The 23,799-nt window shown below is 39.3% G+C and overlaps 1 protein-coding gene across 1 annotated transcript; it reads left to right on the forward strand.

Moving 5' to 3' along the window:
- Positions 1 to 557: 557 nt before the first annotated feature.
- Positions 558 to 17,099, forward strand: PERP (p53 apoptosis effector related to PMP22). Its single transcript, XM_033235323.1, has 3 exons — positions 558 to 978; positions 11,356 to 11,496; positions 15,610 to 17,099. The coding sequence occupies exons 1-3, from the start codon at positions 765 to 767 to the stop codon at positions 15,834 to 15,836; spliced, it is 582 nt and encodes a 193-aa protein (XP_033091214.1). The 5' UTR covers positions 558 to 764; the 3' UTR covers positions 15,837 to 17,099.
- The last annotated feature ends 6,700 nt before the right edge of the window (positions 17,100 to 23,799 follow it).

Genomic DNA, 23,799 nt, shown 5'->3' on the forward strand with positions numbered 1-23,799 from the left:
TACATGTTCATTCATCAAATTCACTGAGCTTCCCTTGAGATCCAGACACAGTGCTGGACACTAGGGATACACAGATAAATTCAGCATAGCCTCCGCTTTCCAAAAGCTGGCAACCCAGCAGGAAAGAACAGCATGCAAAGAGGTAAGAGTACCCGGGGAGCCAAGGTCCAAGGTGCAAAGGTGGAGCCTAGGAGGAAGGGATCACCTGTGTCAGCAGGGGTCAGGGACGGGCTTCTGGGTTTGGGTGCACGCGTCCAAAGGAGTGCAGCCTTTATCCACAGACGCAGTTAGAACACCCATCTCACACTGCTGAAAACTCAAATATGGCATTGCTGACCACCGCGCCACGATGCAACATCAGGGGTCACATATTAGGCTGCGGCTGTGCAGATAAATAGGTGTATATGTTGGTGCGCCAGGAAGACAAAACACGCGCCTGGAGAGGACCAGGCGAGCGGGACTGGAGGCTCGGGGCACGCGTGGGACTCTCGGGCCCCCTTCCGCCGCCGCCCGGTGTCACCCCAGGCCCGCCTGTTTACCAGCGGCCCCGCCCGCCCCGGCCCGGCCGGCAGGTCGGGGCAGGCGCGCTCTGAGTCACCGGAATCTAGGTGGGGCCGCCCGGAGCGGCTTCCTCGGGAGCCGCCTCCCTGCGGCCTCTTCACTTTTGTGGCGGCGCCCGCGCTTTCAGGCCACTCTCTGCTGCCGCCCGTCCCGCGCGCTCCTCCGCCCGCTCCACTCCGCTCGGCCCCGCGCCGTCCGTCAACATGATCCGCTGCGGCCTGGCCTGCGAGCGGTGCCGCTGGATCCTGCCCCTGCTCCTACTCAGCGCCATCGCCTTCGACATCATCGCGCTGGCCGGCCGCGGCTGGTTGCAGTCGAGCGACCACATCCAGACGTCCTCGCTGTGGTGGAAATGTTCCCAAGAGGGTGGCGGCAGCGGGTCCTACGAGGAGGGCTGTCAGAGCCTCATGGATTACGGTGAGTGCCAGCCTGCCGCCGCCGCCGCCTCCAGGAAGCCCTCGGGGCTGCGGCCTGCAAAAGCCGCAGCGCGTGGTGGGCCCTCACAGGGTCAGGGGGAGCCGGAGCCTTTCAGAATGCCTGTTTAGGGCGAGCTGGGGCTCATGCATCCGACCTGAACCAAATGCAGCAGCGGTAGCTTTGGGTGGCTAACACCAAGCTCGGAAACAGAAAAAAAAGAAAAAGAAAAAAGAAAGAAATGGACCTAGTTCAAACTGTATAGTTTTTTTTTTTCCTGGGTTTTGTCAGTTACGTACGAAAGATTATTTCAAGCATTGCAAGTTTAGATGAGTAAATCTAATGAACAAAGTTTGTTGGAGACCTGAAATTTCTCTTCCTCCTGTTTCTTCTTATGATTAAAATATAAATATTGAAATAACGTGCCTCCCCTAATATCAGTGGATTCGTTCAACTTGATATAGCTGAAAAAAAGTTCCCATTTAAAAAAAAACCCTTTCAGGCAGTTTTAGCAGTTAACGATTTCAATAGATACTTCAGTCTTTTTTACCGGTCTGGCTAGTTCTTGTTAGCTCTTGTTCTAGGGAGTGTCCTTTGGCTTAAGCATGGCTTTGCTGTTTAGAAAACTTAATTATTTTAATCTGATTTGAAATCTAAAAAGCAAACACATTCCCTACACCCGCGAAGAGAAGTAGAGTTGACAAATTTAATGTACCTGGCAAGTGAAGTACTGTGTGCCATTTTCCCAGCATGGAGGAAGCTCCCTGCTTGCCTTGCTGAAAGTCAGGACTGGAGCGTGGTTCTTGTTTGAAAAGGCATTTTCTTTCACAATGGGAAGCCCCCTCTCCTTGCCTAGGGGTGGATGGGAATCACAGCTGGGGTCTACTGTGATTAGCAATGTGTGGCGGGGAGATGGGGGCTGTGAGAGCCTAATAAAACCTTAAAGCCAAATGGGCTTTACCTACCGGGTTTAATAGTTTTAAACAGAGAAAGCAATCTACGCTGCCTGTTTTCAATTCTTACTATTACCATTTACTTGATTCTTTCTTTGAAGTGGCCCAGGATTTCCAACCCAATCCTGTTTATTTGTGTTTCTGGGATACTATATCAGCAGCCTAGTGCCCTTTCTTTTGTGTAATCCTTTGGACGTCCTCATGATGAACTTCCCCCACAGAAGCAAGCATGGTCCCCATTAGCCGGGTAATAAAATGTAAACACTGCAGAAAATTCCAGCTTTCCTTGCAGTTTGTGTGTTTTCTTCTCTGAAAACCCATACAAACACTGCGCCAGTTCAGGTCTGTATCATCTCCAGTCTTTTAGGTTTTTAAAGGGAATTCATTGTTTTTTGAAATAATGTACCTCTATCTTCTAGTTAAAATGCATCTGAACTCAGTCTCTTGTAGGGGACCTAACAGATCTGAGTGTGTGTTTTTAAACATACTTTGATAATTATACCCTACTCCAAAGACTAATGCAGACCCAAAGTATACGCAGTAATCCTCCACATATAAAGTAAGGTTAGTGTGCCTTCGACTGGGGGTGGGGCGGGGGTGCGGATATTGGCAGAACTATGATCAGTGCTACTGCCGGGACATGATTTGACCTGCAAAGCTCTGGCTGTGACCACAGCCCTCTTGTGAAACATGCACAATGCCATTTTTATTTTTCTTGGCTTGCAGGATGAGCTCACCTTTTTAGGGTGTGGCTGTTCCACCTTAGACTGATACATTGCTTTGTATATGGAAGGCAGTAAGCAGGGGTTTTTTTTCTTAGTTTGGTAGAATTTTTAATTAGAAGTCTAAATGTTAATTTTTTTCATTGTAAAGAAAATACTAACCAGTGTATGGTTTGTAATTCAGTTTGACATAGAAATTGGTCCTTAGAAAAGCTCGATTTTCTAAGTGGATCTTGAAAAATCTCTTTATAATGCAGCATGACTGATTTTCATAAATGATAGTAGCTTTAACAACTCAATTTAATTATTCCTGCTATCTTTGCAAAGGTAATTAAGTGCCAGTAATGCATTACACACACACACAACTCTTGCTGAAGATCTAGAATCAAATCATGAATCTGGGATCTGCTGTCATGAGGTGACTGTGGGAAGAAGACAGCAGATATGGAGCTACCCCTGGCCGTTGTAGTCAAAGATCAGTTTAAGTGTTTGTTATACTTCTGTGCTCATCGCCCGCATGCACATTGGCTAGTTTTGCCTCACAATTGTAGAAGCTGTGTATAACGACACTGTAAGGTGATTATCTAGGCGTCTATGAACTCTAGATTTTCAGATAGCCTCAGTAAGGCCTTACTGAAAACCATATATTTACATGAGCTTGTACTTTATCTAAAATGAAGTAAGCAGTTTACACACACTCCCACATATGCACAAACACATTATCTTGTGCAACAAGGAATAAGGTTGATGGCTCTGATTAAAATGAGATCTCCGTATAGAGAATTGAGTGTGTACATCCACTTTGAAAAACTTCTTCATATGTACTAGGCAATAAATATTTTGATCTACCATTGTAACTATTAAGAAAGTCTTTTTATTACGAAGTATTTCAGCACCTCTCTTATTAGATGATGTTCATAACAATATGTTCATTTTGGTAGTAAAGACACAGGTTATTCCTGGCAAGTATTGACAATAATCCTAATGGATATGGATGTTTTTATAAAGATAAATCCTTAGAACTATATAAAAAGCAGAATGTTATATTTTTCACTGTTACTGACAGATTAAGAATATCAGATGACCAAATCACCTCATTTTTCCTTGTGAATGAGCCAAATTATTCGCTGAATATTTTCTTTGATATGATAGTACCAGCTAAATTAACACCCAGCTTAAAACATTATTTGCATTTTTTAAAATCATGATTTATATTTGTCAAAACAGGAAAAGAAAATCTATAGATTAATGATTGAAATCATTCAAATTTCACCTATAAATAAAATGTGAAATTTAAATGTATGCTCACTCACACTAGTTTTGTACCGCTGGCACCTTCTTTTCCAGTTTTTAAGAAAATACATCAGGAGGATATTTTCAGCCTCAGCTGTGTAGATTTCAAATCGCAGGCAAGCTCCAGCTTGTTCAAGTGGAGAATAATGGCGATAAGTTTGTGCACCAGAGTGAAACAGGGAGTCAGTGAGGATTGACGAGTATTTGCCTTGAATCCAAACTGGGAAGTACAAAGCCTCCGTTTTTGTTGTTGTTGTTGTTGTTTTTTAACCAAAGCCACCCTTTGCATACTGCAAATGCATTGATATTTTGTTTGTTTTTAACATGATATCACTGTTGGACAAGTCAGAGAATCAGTATTACATGAAATAGTTTTAGGTCAGTTAGCCCTGTGGCTCTCAAATGCACAATAAATAAGAAAAGTAAGTACAAGTCAATAGTTTACATTAGTCTAAATTCCCCTTAAAGCAGGGGTCCCCAACCCTGAGACCACAGATCGTTACTTCCACTGATTCTACATTATGGTGAGTTGTGTAATTATTTCATTATATATTATACAGTGTAATAATACTAGAAATAAAGTGTATAATAAAGGTAATACCCTTGAATCATCCCAAAACCACAACCCAACCCCAGTCTGTGGAAAAATTTTCTTCCACGAAACTGGTCCCTGGTGCCAAAAAGGTTGGAGACTACTGATTGAAAGGACTTCATTTTGAGATCATGCCCTTGTGGTTTTTTCAGTGGGAACTGGATAGTGAAAGGTATTAAACTGTTCCTGGCTGGGTGTGGTGGCTCACGCCTGTAATCCTAGCACTCAGGGAGGCCGAGGTGGGCAGATCATTTAAGGTCAGGAGTTCAAAACCAGCCTGGCCAACATGGTGAAACCCTGTCTCCACGAAAAATACAAAAAAATCAGCCAGGCATGGTGGCGGGCGCCTGTAATTCCAGCTACTCGGGAGGCTGAGGCAGGAGAATTGCTTGAACCCGAGAGGCGGAGGTTGCAGTAAGCCAAGATCATGCCACTACAGCCTGGGCAACAGAGTGAGACTCTGTCTCAAAAACAAAACAAAACAAAAAACTGTTCCTAATTTATGAAATTAGGCATTAGCAGACAGATTACTCTTTGCATGAGCATGTATGCATTCAAGTCCTTACACAGCAAAAAATAAAAAGTTGGCTACTCTATTGATTTAATAATTTTTAAAAGTACATATGATTTATAAAATCTAGAATGTTTAGGACCCAGTAGTCTAGTCCAGGCCATTCATTCCACATGTGCCTCTCTCAGCAGTAGCCACCGCAGACAGCCTCAGTTCTTCTCAGTGTCCCCTAACTTGTGTTTGTCCTGTAAAGGGATGCAGACTACTGGGATGTTATAATTAGAAGGGAATTAAAGTACACCGGATTCAAGCTTTCACCAAAGCCCGCACCCATCCCTAGCACCCGTGACTAAGCTTCGTCCCTTGTTCAACAATTTAGTTCTGTTCCCTGGATGATACAGTTTATTTCCAAGTACTTCTCTTAAACTGACAGAGCTGTGTAATTCCTACTTTCCAGTCTTCTTTCATTGACAGATGTTCAAATATTTGAGGGTAGATCCCAGATTCACTGCTAGTTATTTTGTCTTTAGATTGACTTTTCCTGTTTTCACCCCATCCTGTATAGAATGGCTTCTCCTCTCGTTGATTAGATAAATCGTCTGAAAGAAGGTTATTAAGGGTTAAAGTAACAGAGAGCAACCGAGTAGTCAGGTTCATGAGACCATGCAGAGCATGTAAAGAATCTCACACCAGCTGTGGAATGCTCTCCCATGTATTCTCCCTGCCATCTCTCTGTTGAGCCATTTAACTGCCTTCCTGAACTTCTGCAGAATGGTGTCTTTTTATGTATTTTTTGGGGGGCCTGTTATGAGTTGTCCTCTAGAGTTCTGCTGCAAACCAGTGCAGCAGAATTATCTGGGTGGTTGTTGGATGTCCAATATCTTGTGCTGGCCTAAGAATCGGAATCTGCATTTTAACTACTTCCTGGAGGAGGTAAGCACTTTTAAGTTTCAGAAGCACTGGCCGAATCACTGCAGATTACCTCCTCATTGAATATGCAAAACTATATTTTGGAATACATCATTCTCCCATGCTTACATTTAGTTGTAGTCAGGATCTTTTTTATTTCTTGAACTGTGGTTTTATCCAGTTTTCAGTTCCGCCTATGTTTGGCTTAAAGAGCGTTATAGAAACAATATGAAGAATCTGACAAAATCTTGGATGATACGGAATCTTTGGTATTAATGACAGATGAATCCTGTATTCTGGAAAGGGACTGGACTCTGGCTGGGTGCCACATTAGTGTCATAAGGACATGGAGTAAGAGGGTAGGCCACGTTTAAAACTACCGAAGAATGTAGCAGATTCATGAAGAGGAGGACTACCTTTGGGGGGAAAATTAGTGATCGTCTCCAAAGTATTACCAACAATTTAAAAAATATTATTGATGTTCTTCTTGTCTTAAAATAAAAGTTTATTTTATTTTCTCAAGCTTCAGTTTATCATTTCCAGCTTGACCTTTTTTTTGAGACAGAGTCTCCCTCTGTTGCTCAGGCTGGAGTGCAGTGGCGCCATCTCGGCTCACTGCAACCTCTGCCTCCCAGGTGCAAGCGATTCTCATGCCTCAGCCTCCTGAGTAGCTGGGACTACAGGCATGTGCCACCACACCCAGTTAATTTTTGTATTTTTAGTAGAGATGGGGGTTTCACCATGTTAGCCAGGCTGGTCTCGAACTCCTGACCTCACATGACCTGTCTCGGCCTTCTAAAGTGCTGGGCTTATAGGCGTGAGCCACCACGGCTGGCCTGTTTCTAGCTTGACATTTAAGGTATTTATTTATTTTTACTTTTTTGCTCTTATTAGTTGATCTTACTAGCCTTGTAACATTTTGGTTTTTTTGTATGTAATTTCTGGAAAACAGTATAGCATGCTTTCTCATACAAAAAACTTAAAATCACTTCCTAGGAAAAACTCAGTTTTGTTGGTGACGTTAAAACACGTTGGTTTCCATGTTCTTGATTTGATGTTGAACCTTTGCAAGGGCTAGGAAACTTTGATAAGCTATTGTTCATCTAATGAATATCACTTAAATTTATAATGCTGTTGGTTTCTTTGATTACATGAACTTTTCCAAGTGGCACTTAGAAAATAAAGTTAGGACACCAAATTGCTCTTCCCTTAAGAAAATAAAACAAACTAAACTTTCCTACACAGAAATGCAGCATCTATTTACCGGGAGTACTGAATGCTTTTGTGGTCTTAATCCAGAGAATGACAGTTGACAATGAGAATCCTTTCTACTCTCTCCCATACACTTACACACACACACACACATGCAAATTTGGTATATAAAATAGTAATGAAAGACAAACTTACGTTCATATTAGATAAAGATGGATAGTCTCTCTTTGAAAAACTAAGGACCATCTATTGAATCATGAAAGATGTAGCTTTAGGACAAGTTCTAAAAGTTGATGTTTTCCAGTGGGGTTGGTAAATAGGATAGAATTTAGACTGTGATATAATATAAAAATATAAACAGCTCCTAAAGGGTTTGGTCAGTTTGTAGATAGTAGGCTCATTCTGGGTAACTAAGTGAGACCACAGCTACCTAGAGCATAAAGTGATTAACTTTTCAAAATGTAGGTCATGGAGAATACCCACATTTTAAGTGTCTGCATCTGAAAAGCCCCTTCTCAGACAGAACGGTGGGCTGGAAGGACCCTGCTCAGACCTGGTATGGTCTAAATGGTCATTGACATGAGAAGGCAGATTGCTTTACTTGAAGACGTCTGTTATTCATCAGTCAGGATCTTTAGAACTGTGCCAAGATTGCTGTCTTAAATGATAGTTAAGTGATTCAGTGTGGGTGTTTCTGTGATGCAAGGAGCAGGTTTTACACGTTCTATTTCCAAGGCAGTCTTTCTCAAGACAAAATGTTGTTTAATTTTCCATTTTGATTTTCTTTAGACTCAGCGCTTTAAATAAGCAAGACATTAACTGAATTGTTTTAAGATAGCATGGGAAAAGTTCTTAAAATATTCCTATATTTACATTCACGTCTTGGCTTTAGGTTAGGTGAATTGGCTTACCATTTCTTTGGTTTAATTCCTTCCAAGCACTTGAAACTAAGCATAAATTATACTTCAGCTATAATGTTAGAGGAAGTATAATAGTAATAATCTTTTTATGTTAATTTTCCTCAAATAAGTAAAATTGTTAATATTACTCTTTACAGAAATATCATACATAATTTATTTGGCTAGATTTTTCAAACCTTTATCTGTGATTGTAAAAGTTTAGTTATTGAAATAGGTTCCTTGTTAGGAGGTTTTGCCTGTTTTTATTGAAAATTCTGCCATACAATGATTTTTATTATGTTTGCATTATTTCACATGCATATATAGATATGTTTCCTTTCATTGCAGTTTCAAACTTGTGAACTCATAAAATTAAAAAAAATAATGTTTTTGCTTATTTGATTTAACTATTGGGTTTAATTGAACTTAATGAGTACCAGTGGCCATTTAAAAAAATATAAAGAAATGAAACTATAATTGACAGTGGGTCACATACTTAAAGTTATACGAATCTTTTTGATAGTGCTGCATCTGTTTTAATAAGGACTTTAATCATCTAAGTTGTTCTCAAACTTTATGGATATAAGAAACACTAATAAAATGCAGATTCTTGGGTACTACCACTCAAGCTCTGATTCCATAAGTCTGGAGGGAGGCATAGGAATGAGTATCATTTTAAGGAGCACTACTGCTTATTTTGCCTTTGTGGTCTATGGGCTGTACTTAGAGAGGTCTGATTAATTAATATTCTTTCCAAAGCATGGTCCCTCGTCTCTTAAAAGTTATCTTGAAGAATGAGGCAAAAGTGAGAAAAGAGACTTACTAAGCTTAACATTTGGGCTTTATTCCTTTCTATTTTAGAATAAAATGTTCCCATTTTAACCTTCTCTCTCAAATCTCTCAGTGGTCTGACAGGAAGAGCTAGAAGATTTGGAGGAAAATAATAAAAATTGTCCATATAAAATTAGGCCAAATCAGGTACAGTCTCAGCCCCATCCTGACCTAATTTGTGTGAAAACAGTGTTTCTAGGACAGAAAAATGTTTTATCTCCTTAATCATCTATTGTGCCCCAGTCATTCATGAATCTAGAGGAAGACCTGGAAGGTGCATGGGAGTTGGAGAAGAGCATGTGGAGCCGTAGCTCAGGTTTGTCTCTAACAGATGAAGAGAGAAAAATGCATCAGATGACTGAGGAACAATCTTTATGGGATGGTGCAGAACCTTGCAAATGTAGAAGAAAATAAAGACATGAGGTACTGAAGAAAAGTTACAGGGACACAGGAGGAATGTTTTGAGTAGTGAGGGCTGGAGAGTTAGTCACTGATATTACAGGAGTGTGCTTCCTCACCATCATCTTGGAACAGGTGTTTGTAGCCTTGGTTAACAGATGCAGAGACTGGAGTATGGCCAACAGGGCAGAGGCAGGGTCCAAATGAGGTCCAGCAGCTCCAACACCCTTGCTCTTTCTGCCAGCCTCCATCTTCGTTTCACCTTGACCAGTCAAATGACCTAGAATTAAGGGAGGACAAATACTGTCAGCTTTGCTGTGTTACAGAGTAAGAGTAATGTCAAGGCGGAGTACATGTGACTCATGACTCTCCTTTTCAAATGTAGTGAAGGCTAATAGATTAAGAGTGCACAATCTTCCACCAGCAAATGAACACATAGACTAAAGTGGTATATTCATACCATAGAATATTAATCAGCCATTGAAAAGAATGAAGTATGGATTGATGCTATAACGTGACGAACTGCATCATACCATACTCAGTGAAAGAAGCCAGTCACAAAAGGCCATGTAGTATATGATATTCCATTTATATGAAAGGTCCCAAATCGGCAAATGTATAGAGACAGAAGGTAGATTTGTGGTTGCCAGAAGCTGGAGGAAGAGGGGATGGAGGGTGACTGCTAATGGGCACGGGGTTTCTTTCTGGGGTGATGAAAATGTTCTGGATTGTTAGTGGAGATGGTTGCATAACGCTGTGAATACAGTAAAAACCAGTGGATTATACACTTTAAAAGGGTGAACTTTATAGTGTGTAAATTATTTTTAAAAAGTCATGTTTTAGATTCAAACAGGCTGAAATCAAACTCTGTCTAAACCATTTACTAGCTGTGTGGCTATGGTCAGGTTATTTGAACTCTAAGTATATCCTTCATTTCTAAAATAGAAACAATAGCAGTGTGCACCTTAAGAAGTTATAAGATTTACACTACTCAGGTAACGGGGGCACTAAAATCTCCACCATCATACAATTCATCCCTGTAACCGAAAACCACTTGTACCCCCAAAACTACTGAAATTAAAATATATATATATAAATAAAAATAAAACGGAAAAAAAAAGTTGTGAGGATTCAGTGAGCTCATGCATGTCCTGAATGTTATTAGGTGTTACCACTAGAGGCAAGGTTGTGTGTGAAGAGGTTTTAACAATGAGGGTGGGTTGAACAATAGGCGTTGTTGACTAGAATCATTCATGTGGATAGCATGGATCTCTGTATTTCTTCAGTGCAGAATAGAATGACCCAGGGCTAGAGGTGCCCATGTAGGTCTTCAGACCTAGAACTTGATTGCCATCAAATCCTGATTCTTTTTTAGGGCAAAGATAAATAATTAAAATCTATTGTAAAATACATTTTGAATACTTAAGAAATTAAAATTTAGGCAGAAATTTAGGAAAGTGGTTTGCTACCAAGCTTGTTATAAGATCTTGTTATAAGCTAGTTATAAGCTTGTTATAAGATCAGAGCTACTTCTTCACACTTACATTGTTTTATTTAACACCTCTGCCTAGTCATAAATATATTTTTTCAATGATTATTTTTGTATGGAACCAAACATTAATATGAAACAAAGATCCCTTAAAGATATTTAAAACATTTCCTAGAGTTTATAATCTGGATTATTCAGTACCAAAAATGTTGTTTATTATGATCATGTTGTGTTAGAACGTGGGTGAACCTTATACCCATTATGTGGCAAACTTATCACATGAGAAACAGATTAATGAAGTTTGACTTTAATTTCAGAGATGTAAACTTTTGCCAAAAACTGAGGGGGAAAAGACATTTCTGAGTCTCAGTATATTAATGTCCTACATATGAATTCCCTGTTCTTCCCTTAAAATATGGAGATGCTTAAGTATTGTCAAAAGAAAAACTGTCGTTCCATCCAAATATAACTAGTAGGGGAAAAAAGCCCAAAACTATATTGATACTGTGATAAGTAATTTTTAAACCTGATATGTCTATCTTGTTAATTGCTGTTTCTTTTTTCCTGCAGCATGGGGAAGAGCAGCGGCTGCCATGCTCTTCTGTGGCTTCATCATCCTGGTGATCTGTTTCATCCTCTCCTTCTTCGCTCTATGTGGACCCCAGATGCTTGTCTTCCTAAGAGTGATTGGAGGTCTCCTTGCCTTGGCTGGTAAGACTGTGTGTCAGCAATTCTTCATTTATGCCTTCAGTGGCCATCAACTTAGTAATGGTCAATTCCACAAAGAAGACCCATGACTGTTACAGTTTCTAATCTCTTCGTGGAAAATGTATCACTAGGGTAGAAGTAACAGAGGAGAGAAGTGTTTTAAGATCTGCGTCCCTTTCCTCCTGTGGCTCATGCAGTGTTCTGTACTCCCCATCCAAGTGACAAGGGTTGTCACTCTACATGCCCCTATCTCTCTTAGGGGGTCCTATCCACTGACTCCTCTACCCAAGAAACTAGGCTATGTCAGCCTTGGAAAAGCAGTGCTCTCCATTGTGGTCCCCAGCCCAGGCCTGCTGTGAGCCCCCTGCCAAGGGGACCTGAATGCCCCTGAACTATTTCCCTTGTTGAAAGAGTCTTGTGATCTTATGATGTGGGTCATGAAATGGTGTTCTGCCGTGGGATGGAAGACCCTGGGAGGGGCCAGAACGGGAATGTGCAGCATAGTGCCTGTGTGGGGAGATAGTGGTCCAGACACAGGTGATGTGAGGAAATTTAGTTATTCAGGTATGCAGGGCCCAGCGTGAACACTTACTGATGGAGTACAAGAAGTAGGATTTTAGGAGAAGAATTATTGGAAATTTTAGTCAGGTATGTGGCACTAAGGAAATCTGTCAAGGGCAGGACCCTAGCCACAGAGTTAGATTCAGAAGTAAAACTGGACTTTCCAAGCAGGGAAAAAACAGAAGGTGTTGATAGCGGCAAAGCGAGGCCACAGGTCCTTTCTTACCAGTTTAGGCTTACGGGACCAAAGCAGCCATTCAAGCTACAGACCCGAGGTACAAATACAAAGTGAGCAGATGGTCTTGGAAACAGGTCAGAAGCCTTATGACTCTAAGGGGTCTATATGATCATGCATGAACCAGGAGGAAGGCCATTTTGTGCTGGTTCCCTGAGCTTAGGAGAGTTAAGTTCATAGAGCTGTGGGCAACACAGGTGAGGCAGGAGGAGTGCCTCAGAAAACCGGCTGGTCCATACACAGCCCTGGCTTTCTTCATGGCACATTTGACAGTTTCTCTTGATTAAAAATAAAGTTCTTGATCTTCATATTTTCAAAGTTTGCTTTTTGAATATTATTTTAAAATCAGAAGTGACTTGGAATCACAAAAGGTATAAAGAACCTGGTTGGTGTCCACTTTCATTTCTACTTGGTTATTTTTGTAGTTCAAATTTATGAGACCCTAGCAAAGAAACACACTTGATGTATCTTCCTTTCATGTGTCTTAGAAAACTCCATAGATGCCAGTTTAAATCACCATTAGAAATAACACACTAACACCAGGTGTGGTGGCTCATGCCTATAATCCTAGCACTTTGGGAAGCCGAGGCAGGTAGATTACTTGAGGTCAGGAGTTCGAGACCAGCCTGGCCAACATGGTGAAACCCCATCTCTACTAAAAATACAAAAATTAGCTGGGCGTGGTGGTGCACACCTATAATCCCAGCTACATGGGAGGCTGAGGCAGGAGAATCACTTGAACCTGGGAGGTGGAGTTTGCAGTGAGCTGAGATGCATTGCTGCACTCCAGCCTGGGTGACAGAGTGAGACTCCATCTCAAAAAATAAATAAATAAATAAATAAATAACACACTAAGACATTAATGTTAGTTGAAAAAAATCCTAGTAAATACTATATGACCCAGCATTCCACTCCTAAGTATATATCCAAAAGAATTAAAAACAAGAACTTGAAGATACTTGTAACCCCTGTTCATAGCAACACTATTCACAACAGCCAAAAGGTGGAAACAACCAAAGTGTCCATCAACAGATGCATGGACAAACAGAGTGTGTATATACATACAGTGGAATATTATTCAGCCATAAAAAGGAATGAAATTTTGATATATGCTACAACATGATGTACCTTGAAAACATGCCAAGTGAAATAAGCCAGGCACAGACTGAGTACAAATATATTATTCCATTTACATGAGCTACCTGGAATAGGCAAATTTACAGAGACAGGGAGTAAAATAAAAGTTACTCCCTGTGGGGAGGGAAGAATGGGGAGTTATTTTTAAAGAGATACTGACTTTATGTATGGATGAAAAAGTTTTGGGTATAGACAGTGGTAATGGTTACATAACGTTGTGAATTTATTTAATGCCACTAAATTGTACACTTATAGTGAACAATTGAAAGTGCAAATGATAAATGTTATGTATATTTTACCAGAATAAAAAAAAATCCTAGTAAAACTCTTATCCATTGCTTTCTTGTAGCATTAAAACACAAAGATCTAGCAGTGGGCATCCATAGTGACAGGGTAGCAGAGTTATTGTTGTAAAGAAAATTAGTTCAGTGAGCTTCAACAGATTTATAGCTTAACAGTCGGCTTAACCTAGAATTTTCATTTTGTAATTTAATACTCATCCTTTCCTTTAAAGAGTGTGAAAAATAGAACAGAAAATGTATTTAGAAGCATAAAAAGCCTAGAAATCTCAACACACTTTTAGTGGTAATGTTGAATAAGGCCTATTTGACTTTTAAGGTATGTTTCATAGAAATAGTTATTTTAAATTTTATATATATTCTTACATTAAACATCAGAAAAATTGAACACTGACACAATTTAAATTAGGCAGAAATTAATCCAAACTATTATAAGGACTTCATATATGATGAGCCAGAATTGATAAATAGCAATATTTAATATTTATTACCAAGATAATTAGAAGTCAACGTAGAAAAGCTTTGCTTTTATATCTTACACAGTATGTGGTAGCAAATGACAAACTTAAATAGTAAGAGTTTGCTATTTAAACTATACTGGAAGTAGATAAATATTTAAGATTTGCCCTAAGATTGTCCTTTGTAAATTACAAGAGGAATGTTTTAGTTTAGTCAAGAATTAGAAGCAACAAATGAAGATACAGAAACATCTATAGCCTTTCTAGCAGTGAAAAAAAAATGAAGAAGAAAAAGAAAACTACTTCAAGGTACATCTGTGGAGCTATAGAAAAGAATTAAGATGGTAGAAAAATGGTGGTGAGGACTGCAGATTCCCTGACACCTTCCTGGAGGGCACAGCTACTTGGTCCCTCCTTGTGGAGAGTAGTGTCTTATGGTGAAAGAGCTAAAATCAGACCCTTTGACATGGCAATGTACATATAAATATTAAGTTAAAATGATGCAGAACACACATGTATATACTCATTGTAGCTTTATAAAATCATGCGTGTCCATTGAAAAAGACCATGAAAGTAGACTCGATAATGTTCATTTTGTTTGAAATTGCTTAAATACTATTACAAAGGTTAATAATTATAATAATGTGACTATTATCCCAGAGAGTTTAGAAATCTTCATGTGTTTCTTTCCACATCCTCACTCACACCTCCCTAAGCACTGTGATCATTTGCTGCTTTTATTTTTCGTGTCCCCACCGCACCTCCCCATGTCCTTCCCCCTGCCCTCCCTCCACGTCTGTTTCCTCTTCAGATTCCCACGTCCTCTGCAGTCTTCTCTGCGGATTCTCCCCTTGATCATTCTCAGTATTAGTTCATTGTTTCCTTTAGTCATTTACTTATTGAATGAATGTTCCAGTGATTTGTTATTGAATATCAATATTGAGTCATGTGTGCATGGCTGTGTGTATATATGTGCATGCCTGTATGTATATATACATATATATATGTAATTTTTGCTAACACTGAACATATGAAGTATGTGTTTGGTATAGGAAACACAAAGATGAAAAAATAGGTTGTTCTTTACTGTCCTGCTTCCTATTGTATGCCATAGTTTTGTACTTTTTTGTTTTAGTATATATAATGCCTATGTAATATAGAATGGCTCTCCAATTATTTTTTTTCTGTGTGTTTTTCACATATTTGGCATATATGTGTGATACTGCTCAGCGCCAGGCATCTCTTACACACAGTAGTCACGAATCTTTTTTGGCCTCTGCCTAACCAGATTCCTCCTGCCTCCAGGTAGATTTTATACTTATTTCGAGGCAGAAACTTGGTGGAAGGAGTTAATCTGTCGTTACTGTGTATTTATTCCTTCATGCATGTATGCATTCATACCCTGGGATTTTTTTCTTCCCTTTAGCTGTGTTCCAGATCATCTCCCTGGTAATTTACCCCGTGAAGTACACCCAGACCTTCGCCCTTCATGCCAACCCCGCTGTTACTTACATCTATAACTGGGCCTACGGCTTTGGGTGGGCAGCCACGATTATCCTGATCGGCTGTGCCTTCTTCTTCTGCTGCCTCCCCAACTACGAAGATGACCTTCTGGGTAATGCCAAGCCCAGGTACTTCTACACATCTGCCTAACTTGAGAATGAGTATGGGAGAAAATCGCCGCTGCTGAGATGGACTCCAGAAGAAGAAACTGTTTCTCCAGGCGACTTTGAACCCATTTTTTGGCAGTGTTCATATTATTAAAGTAGTCAAAAATGCTAAAATAATTTGGGTGAAAATATTTTTTAAGTAGTGTTATAGTTTCGTGTTCATCTTTTAATATGTTTTGTGAAAGTTGTGTCTTTTCACTAATTACCTATACTATGCCAATATTTCCTTATATCTATCCATCACATTGATAGTACATTTAGAAGATAATATGAACATGAAACTTAACACTTTATAAGGTAAAAATGAGGTTTCCAAGACTTAATAATCTGATCAAGTTCTTGTTATTTCCAAATAGAGTGCACTGGATCTGTTAAGGGCTAAGGATAAGAGGAAGATAATGTTACAAATTATTAATGACCAAACATTCTAAAATAAACGCAAAAAAAAGTTTTTATTTTCAAGCCTTCAGACTATTTAAAGAAAGCAAAATCGTTTCCTAAATGCATACCGTTTGTGAGAATTTCTCAATATCCTGAATCATTCATTTTTGCTAAGGCTTCATGTTGACTCGATATGTCATCTAGGAAGGTACTGTTTTGTGATCCAAACCTGTTGCCATAGTTAGTAAGGCTTTACTTTAAGTGTGAAATATTTAGACAAAATTTTCTCTTTTAAAGTTCTTTATAGGGGTAGGGTATGGGAAAATGCTATATTAATAAATCTGTAGTGTTTTGTGTTTGTATGTTCAGAACCAGAGTAGACTGGATTGAAAGATGGACTGGGTCTAATTTATCATGACTGATAGATCTGGTTAAGTTGTGTAGTAAAGCATCAGGAGGGTCATTCCTGTCACAAAAGTGCCACTAAAACAGCCTCAGGAGAATAAATGACTCGCTTTTCTAAATCTCAGGTTTATCTGGGCTCTATCATATAGACAGGCTTCTGATAGTTTGCAACTGTAAGCAGAAACCTACATATAGTTAAAATCCTGGTCTTTCTTGGTAAACAGATGTAAAATGTCTGATGTAAAACATGCCACAGGAGAATTCGGGGATTCGAGTTTCTCTGAATAGCATATATATGATGCATCAGATGGGTTACTATGATTTTTTTTTTACCATATCTACTTACGCAATGAAAACCAATTCATTTTAAATATCAGGTGATTATTTTGTAAGTTGTGGAAAAAGCCAATTGTAGTTTTCATTATGAAGTTTTCCCAATAAACCAGGTATTCTAAACTTGTTTCCAGTTTGTCGTTTTTCCGTTTTTCAAATCTGGGGACAGGAATTAAAAAAACAATGGGTAATAAGAACATGGTCTATAATGAAATGTGGTTTTTGTTTGTTGTTTGTTTGTTTGAAGTTTTAAGGGCCTTGCTCATTTTAGGTGTCCAAAACCAATTTTTGAGTGGAGATTAATGAATTCTAGTAGTCTACTCCCTGAACTTTTTCCTCAATGAACAATACCCTAGGCACACATTAAACAGTTTCTCTACAGTCCTACCAACCAGAGGAAAATGGACTAAGAGATTTCTGGCCGTTTCAGACACCCGGGAGACATTTGTGGAGTGTAGCTGAAGCCCCCTCCTTGTGCTGGGGTCCCCTTCCATTCAGGTGGTGGAGTAGCAGTCTCGATTTATTTTCCCCTTGCCCACCTTCCCATTTTATCATTTGTTACTTCTTTTCCCACCATAGTTTTATAGGTTACTCCCGCTATGGTGTATGTCATTGTGAGGATGGGTGCAGAGAGGGTGGGTGGGAGAATGGAAATATTTCTCCCTAGGGCTACTGTTGGCCAGCTAGTCCTTGGCACTGAATTTTTCTATGCTTTTCAAAATGCAAGGTGAACGTTAGAGAAATGTAATCTGGGTGGTTATACTAAAATTGAAAAGAAAAACCCACACAACTATGCCGTGACTGGTGGAGAATTTGAAGTGGTCATTAAAAATGTTAAAAATCCCATCATTTAAAATAATACCACGGCTCATTCAAGAAGAAAACGGATATCTAGAGATAAAGAAATGTGGTCTCCTGTTATACATGAAAATTACTCTGCTTATAAGCTTCTTTAACCATGAACTTGTCTTTGCATTATTTCCCATCCAACCTTCTTCCCCTCCTCAATCACACAACACCTTAATGGTGCACATTTGGGAAAAATGCAACCTCCTGGGACCAACGAGCCTGATATAATAGAACCAGGTCAACCTAAAGTATTTATGACAAAGATAAACTAACTCTGATACTTTGCAGAAATGTTCTGCTTCCTTCAGTCTTGTTCTAGTATAGAGATCTGCCATTCCTTATTGGTTCAGATTCACCAAGACAGATACCTTTATGTCATGAACAGAAGGGAAGTTCCAGAGGATTCTGGAGAGTAATGAAGAATTGGGCTGAGAAACACCTGTGCATTGCATGAGATTTCCCACGGTAAAGCTGAGGTGCTTTTTGGTTCGGTAATCAAATATTGAGTTCCCACCCTTTAAATAAGCAGTTCTAGGTTCCTAAGCAATTATTTCACTCTGTAAGTAGCCAGACATGCTAAGTGCCACTTACTGCTGAACGTAACAAAGAAGTAATATATCAAGGTCTTTCCGTGTTCACACAGGTAGCTGTGGGGTGTAATAACTTAGCTTCAAAACCATAGACTACAGAACTGACAATCAAGTTCAATAGCCTTTCCTTTTTTAAGGAAATGAAAACAATGGAAAATATAGTCATCATAACTTAATTCGGTTTAATTTTTTTTCTGTAAACTCCCCCTGAAAGACATTCCTGTTAACAGTAAATGTGAACACTGACTTGTGTTTCTAAGCATATCTGAAAGGGAATATTTGAGTCTCATCCCCAACTTTGGTCCTTGCTATCTGTGCAGGCTTGGGCAGGTCATCTTCCTGCTGGTCTCAATATCCTCACCTGTAAAATGATTGTAAATGATCCCCTTTCCTTCAAGATTCTCTGATTGATAGAATTTTTTCTTTAATTAAAAAATTTTAAACATTCCTTGAGTTGGAAACACTGATCAATAAGTGGGTTGCTTAGGGAAGTTGGAACGAATGGATTCAGTCCCAACTTCCTCTTTGAAATTCCCTCTTCTTTTCCTCACTCTTCCTGCAACGCTTATTTTTACAGTTGAGTTTTAAAAATAAGTGTATAATATATAAAATAATTTCTGTAGTGTGGTTTCAGGTTTAAAAATTTCTGCAGACAGGCTGGGCTTGCAACCCCATCAGTCGATGGTCAGAGCCCTTTGCTTTTTGAGACCATTTTTGGGTGAGCTTGGCTTGCCTGGATACAGCGTGCAGTGCATTCTTCCTGAATTTTGCAATTCTGGTATCTGAGTGTATTTTCTGGGGATGGCAGTGCTGAGTACAATCCACCTAGGGTGTGGAAAAAGCCAAGAAAGGGAAGTTAAAAGAGCTTCCTATCCAGTCATATTAATGATCTTCCACTTGTACTATCCAGTGCTTTGTTGTTAACCTCAAAAACATACTTTGTTAGCTGCAAAATAAACAAAGGGAAACTCAGAAGTGTGTGAGCCTGTGTGTGTGTGTATTTAGAGATAGTTCTCTGGTGAAGAAATGGAATCCTGCTGGTTTAAATGGCACAAGCTTGTCTTCGTGATAATGAGTCATCATATAATCATAATAGATGGTTGTATAAGGGGGTGACCTAGCCAGTTTTTCCAGCGCAAAGACTCAAGGTAATTAACCTGCTATTATCAACTGCTTTTGATTAAGTTACTTTCAAGAGGACATACTTAGATTTGAAACATAAACTCTAAATTTCATAAATAAAAGTAAATTGCCAAGTGAGACTTTGAAAGCAAGTTCCACGAGGATGCCCTGTTTCCCTATTCTATCCTTTCTATACTGGCTAGTCAGTAGATACTTGAGTGGACATGCTTCAGTGAAAATTTGCATTTCCAAATGCCACCCCACCCAATTTCTAAAGTTAAGCAACACCTCAATGCTTAATCCTTTCTCAATGAAAAAACTGCAACACTAAAGAAAAACTGATTTCAGTGCAGATGTGGAACACCGTGAGAAATGGACACAAAGGACACTGGCGTCTGCATGATTGATTTCATGTTGATAGAATTATCACTGGAATAATATCCTCTTCTGAAGATGTGTATGTGATAAGAAGTGAGACACATCACGACTGGAGACATCAACCTGATTACATGAATTCCTGGCAGATCCCAAACAGAGACAACCTCCTTTGTCTCAGAACAGTACATTAGCTATGCAGGACACTTAGGGGCCCTCACTCTGGAGTGATCTTCCTAACAGAGCTTCTGTAATTTAGGGAGAGGTGACCCTTCCTCTGGGCTGACACAGCCTCCTCCCACCAACAGCACCCTGGGCTGGGTGCCCTTGTGCAAAAGGGCAAGGCTGCACAACCCTACCAGGTAGCACTGGTTATGGGATTAGGGCATCCAGACACCATGGTGGAACAGTCTTGAATCCAAAGACAAACCCCAAGAGGGATGAAAATTCCTGCCAGGACTGTTTAAAGAAGTCAGTCAAGTCTTGTTCCTCTTCCCCCACTCCATATATCCCCACATTTACTTCTCCCAAATTGTCTTTTATTGGGCTCAGAAACACAGAGGCATATTTTTCCATCAACGTCAGGGATTTAAGTAAAAGGGTGAATAGACCTCTCCCTGCATTCTCCAGTTTATGACTGTGAAGGGTAAATTCAACATTCAGAAACATCACAAACATCTAAGTCAAATGATGTTTGTCTTTTTCTGCAGCAAACACACAATGCCTTAAATGAAACTATGATATATTTTTTAAAAAAAGAAATACTATGTTGAAGTTTCTCAGTTCAGAATGCAACCTCATGCTTACTGATTGCAAAGACTAACAGTAAGCTTCTAGTTGCAACTGGCTAATTATTAGCCTAATTGCCCTAGAGAGGCTCTCTGGGAATCTCTGAGTAAGTTGTCTCTTTCACTCTGGGACAGAGTGGTACTATCCTTGGACTGTAGCAAAGCTGAGCTGTTAAAGGAAAGCCATGTCAAGAAGAGAACCTGCTTCTAAGCCATTGTCTGAGTCATCCCAGTTTCAGCTTGTTTGGTACTAAGGAGCTTATGTATCAAACATGCCTGGTTGTTCATGTTCTTTCACTCAACAGTTTTTTTGTTCCAAGAAGACGATAGAAGAATTTTCATAATATGTAGCTCTGTAATCCAAGGGATGCATTTGGAAATAAAGGCAGCTCTACATGTTCTCACCAAGGGAACCTGTTTGCATAGTCTGTCCCTTAGCAAGTGATCAATGGAAAAAGCACTACTTCCGCCCTAGTGTTTACTTTGGTAACAGAGCAGTCCAATCTTTCCTCTCAACTTGGGGGTGAGTGAGTCATCACAGCATGGGTTAGGACTAGCAGACAAAGTATAAACAACTTCGACATTCTAAAACACAGATACATTCTCCTGAAAAACCATTTGCACGGAATGAAAAAGTTTCAAAAATAGGCAAACTAATGATTTTCAAAGAAGCTTTGTGAGCTTATATTCAGGGCCAGCTGAGATTTTAACTTAGATTCTTATTTGCAGGAGTTAACTGATAGGAACCCTCTTTTTCTCAATTCTACAAATGTCTTTAAGATTTCTGTAAAAAAAAAAAAAAGCCACATTAGAATCATAATCTAGATTTTCCCTAGAGAAAAGCACATCAATAATTCAAAAAAAATCCGTGTTCCATACATACATACATATATATATATATATATATATATTATATATATATATTTTTTTTTTTTTTTTTTTTTGAGACAAGGTCTCACTTGGTCACTCAGGCTGGAGTGCAGTGTCATGATCAGGCTCACTGCAGCCTTGACTTCCCAGGCTCAGGTGGTCTTCCCACCTCAGCCTCCCAAGTAGCTGAGACTACAGGTGCGCACCACCACACCCAACTTTTTTTTTCCTGTATTTTTTTGTAGATATATTATGATTCCCATTTTAGAGTTAGGGATACTGAGCCTTGGAGAGGTTACTGACTTTCAAAGTAAATAATGAAGTTATAATTCGAAGCTAGGCTGGTTTAAATACAAAGTCCATCCTCTTAACCACTACGCAAATACATTTGGAAAATACAGAGGTAGACATGATTTAAAGGTTTTTGTTTTATTTTTGCTTTTTGTTTTTTATTACTATACAAACTGCAGAACCATTAATATGTTGAAATGGATTATAATCATCAAGCAGAATCCTTCCTGTTTTTTAATGGTACATTGCTTTAATTTGGATTCCTGAACAGGGACTTGGGAGTAGATGATTTATACAGGAGGTGATTCCAGGATGTACAAATGAAGGGCTGAGGAGAGTAGGGTAGTTTAAGGGAAAAAGAATCAAATGTGTGTGTTTATAATCAGATCACTGCCATGGGCTCCTGGGGACTTCTAAAGAGCTCTGTAAAATGTATCTCAAAATAGTTCTGCTTGAAGACAGGGAAACTGGATTTTTTATGCAACAGCTGCTGGGTTGTTTTTTGTTTGTTTTTTATGAGACAGAGTCTCCCTCTGTCACCCAGACTGGAGTGCAGTGGCACAATCTTGGCTCACTGCAACCTCCGCCTCCTGGGTTCAAGTGATGCTCATGCCTTAGCCTCCCAAGACAACCACTTAAAAGTGGTTAAAATGGTAAATTCTAGCTTATTTATATTTTTACCACAATAAAGATATTAAATCATTTAACATTAAAAATAAAATAATATTTAAACCGGAATTATTTTGTATTTCTATATGTATATTTAAATATAATTTTTTTTCCATGAGGGTATAGGAAACAGGTTTTTTGTTTTTTGTTTTGCTTTTCCAACTTTTAAGTCCAGGGGCACATGTGCAGGATGTGCAGGTTTGTTATATAGGTAAATGTGTGTCATGGTAGTTTGCTGCACAGATCATCCCATCACCTAGGTGTTAAGTCCAGCATCCATTAGCTATTCTTCCTGATGCTCTCCCACCCCACTTCCCCTGACCCTGACAGGCCCCAGTGTGTGTTGCTCCCCGCATTTGTTCATGTGTTGTCATTCAACTCCCACTTATAAATGCGATCATGCAGTGTTGGTTTTCTGTTCCTGCATTAGTTTGCTGAGGATAATGGCTTCCAACTCTGTCCATGTCCCTCCAAAGGATATGATCTCATTCCTTTTTATGGCTGCATAGAATTCCATGTCATGTATATGTACCACATTTTCTTTATCTAGTTTATCATTGACAGGTATTTCAGTTGATTCCATGTCTTTGCTATTGTGAATAGTGCTGCAATGAATATATACTTGCTTGTATCTTTATAATGATTTATATCCCTTTGGGTATATCTCCAATAATGGGATTACTGAGTCAAATTGTATTTCTGCCTCTAGACCTTTAAGTGTTTTTTTTTTTTTTTTTTTTTTATGAGACGGAGTCTCACTCTGCCACCCAGGCTGGAGTGCAGTGGCATGATCTTGGCTCACTGCAACCTCCATTTCTGGGATTCAAGCAATTCTCCTGCCTCAGACTCCTGAGTAGCTGGTTCTCCCAGCACTGTTTATTAAGCAGGGATCCCTTTCCCCATTGTTTGTTTTTGTTAGGTTTATCGAAGATCAGATGGTTGTAGGTGTGTGGTCTTATTTCTGAGATCTCTCTTCTGTTCCATTGGTCTATGGGTCTATTATACCAGTACCATGCTGTTTTGGTTACTGTAACCTTGTGGTATAGTTTGAAGCTGGATTACGTGATGTCTCCAGCTTTGTTCTTTTTGCTTAGGATTGTTTTGGCTATTCAGGCTCATTTTTGCATCCATATGAATTTTAAAATAGTGTTTTCTAATTCTGTGAAGAATGTCAATGGTAGTTTAATAGGAACAGCATTGAATCTATAAATTACTTTGGGCAGTATGGCCATTTTCACAATATTGATTTTTCCTATCCATGAGCATGGAATGT

Source organism: Trachypithecus francoisi, unplaced genomic scaffold (genome assembly GCF_009764315.1).
Source record: "Trachypithecus francoisi isolate TF-2019V2 unplaced genomic scaffold, Tfra_2.0 Lachesis_group15, whole genome shotgun sequence".
Lineage (NCBI taxonomy): Eukaryota > Metazoa > Chordata > Mammalia > Primates > Cercopithecidae > Trachypithecus > Trachypithecus francoisi.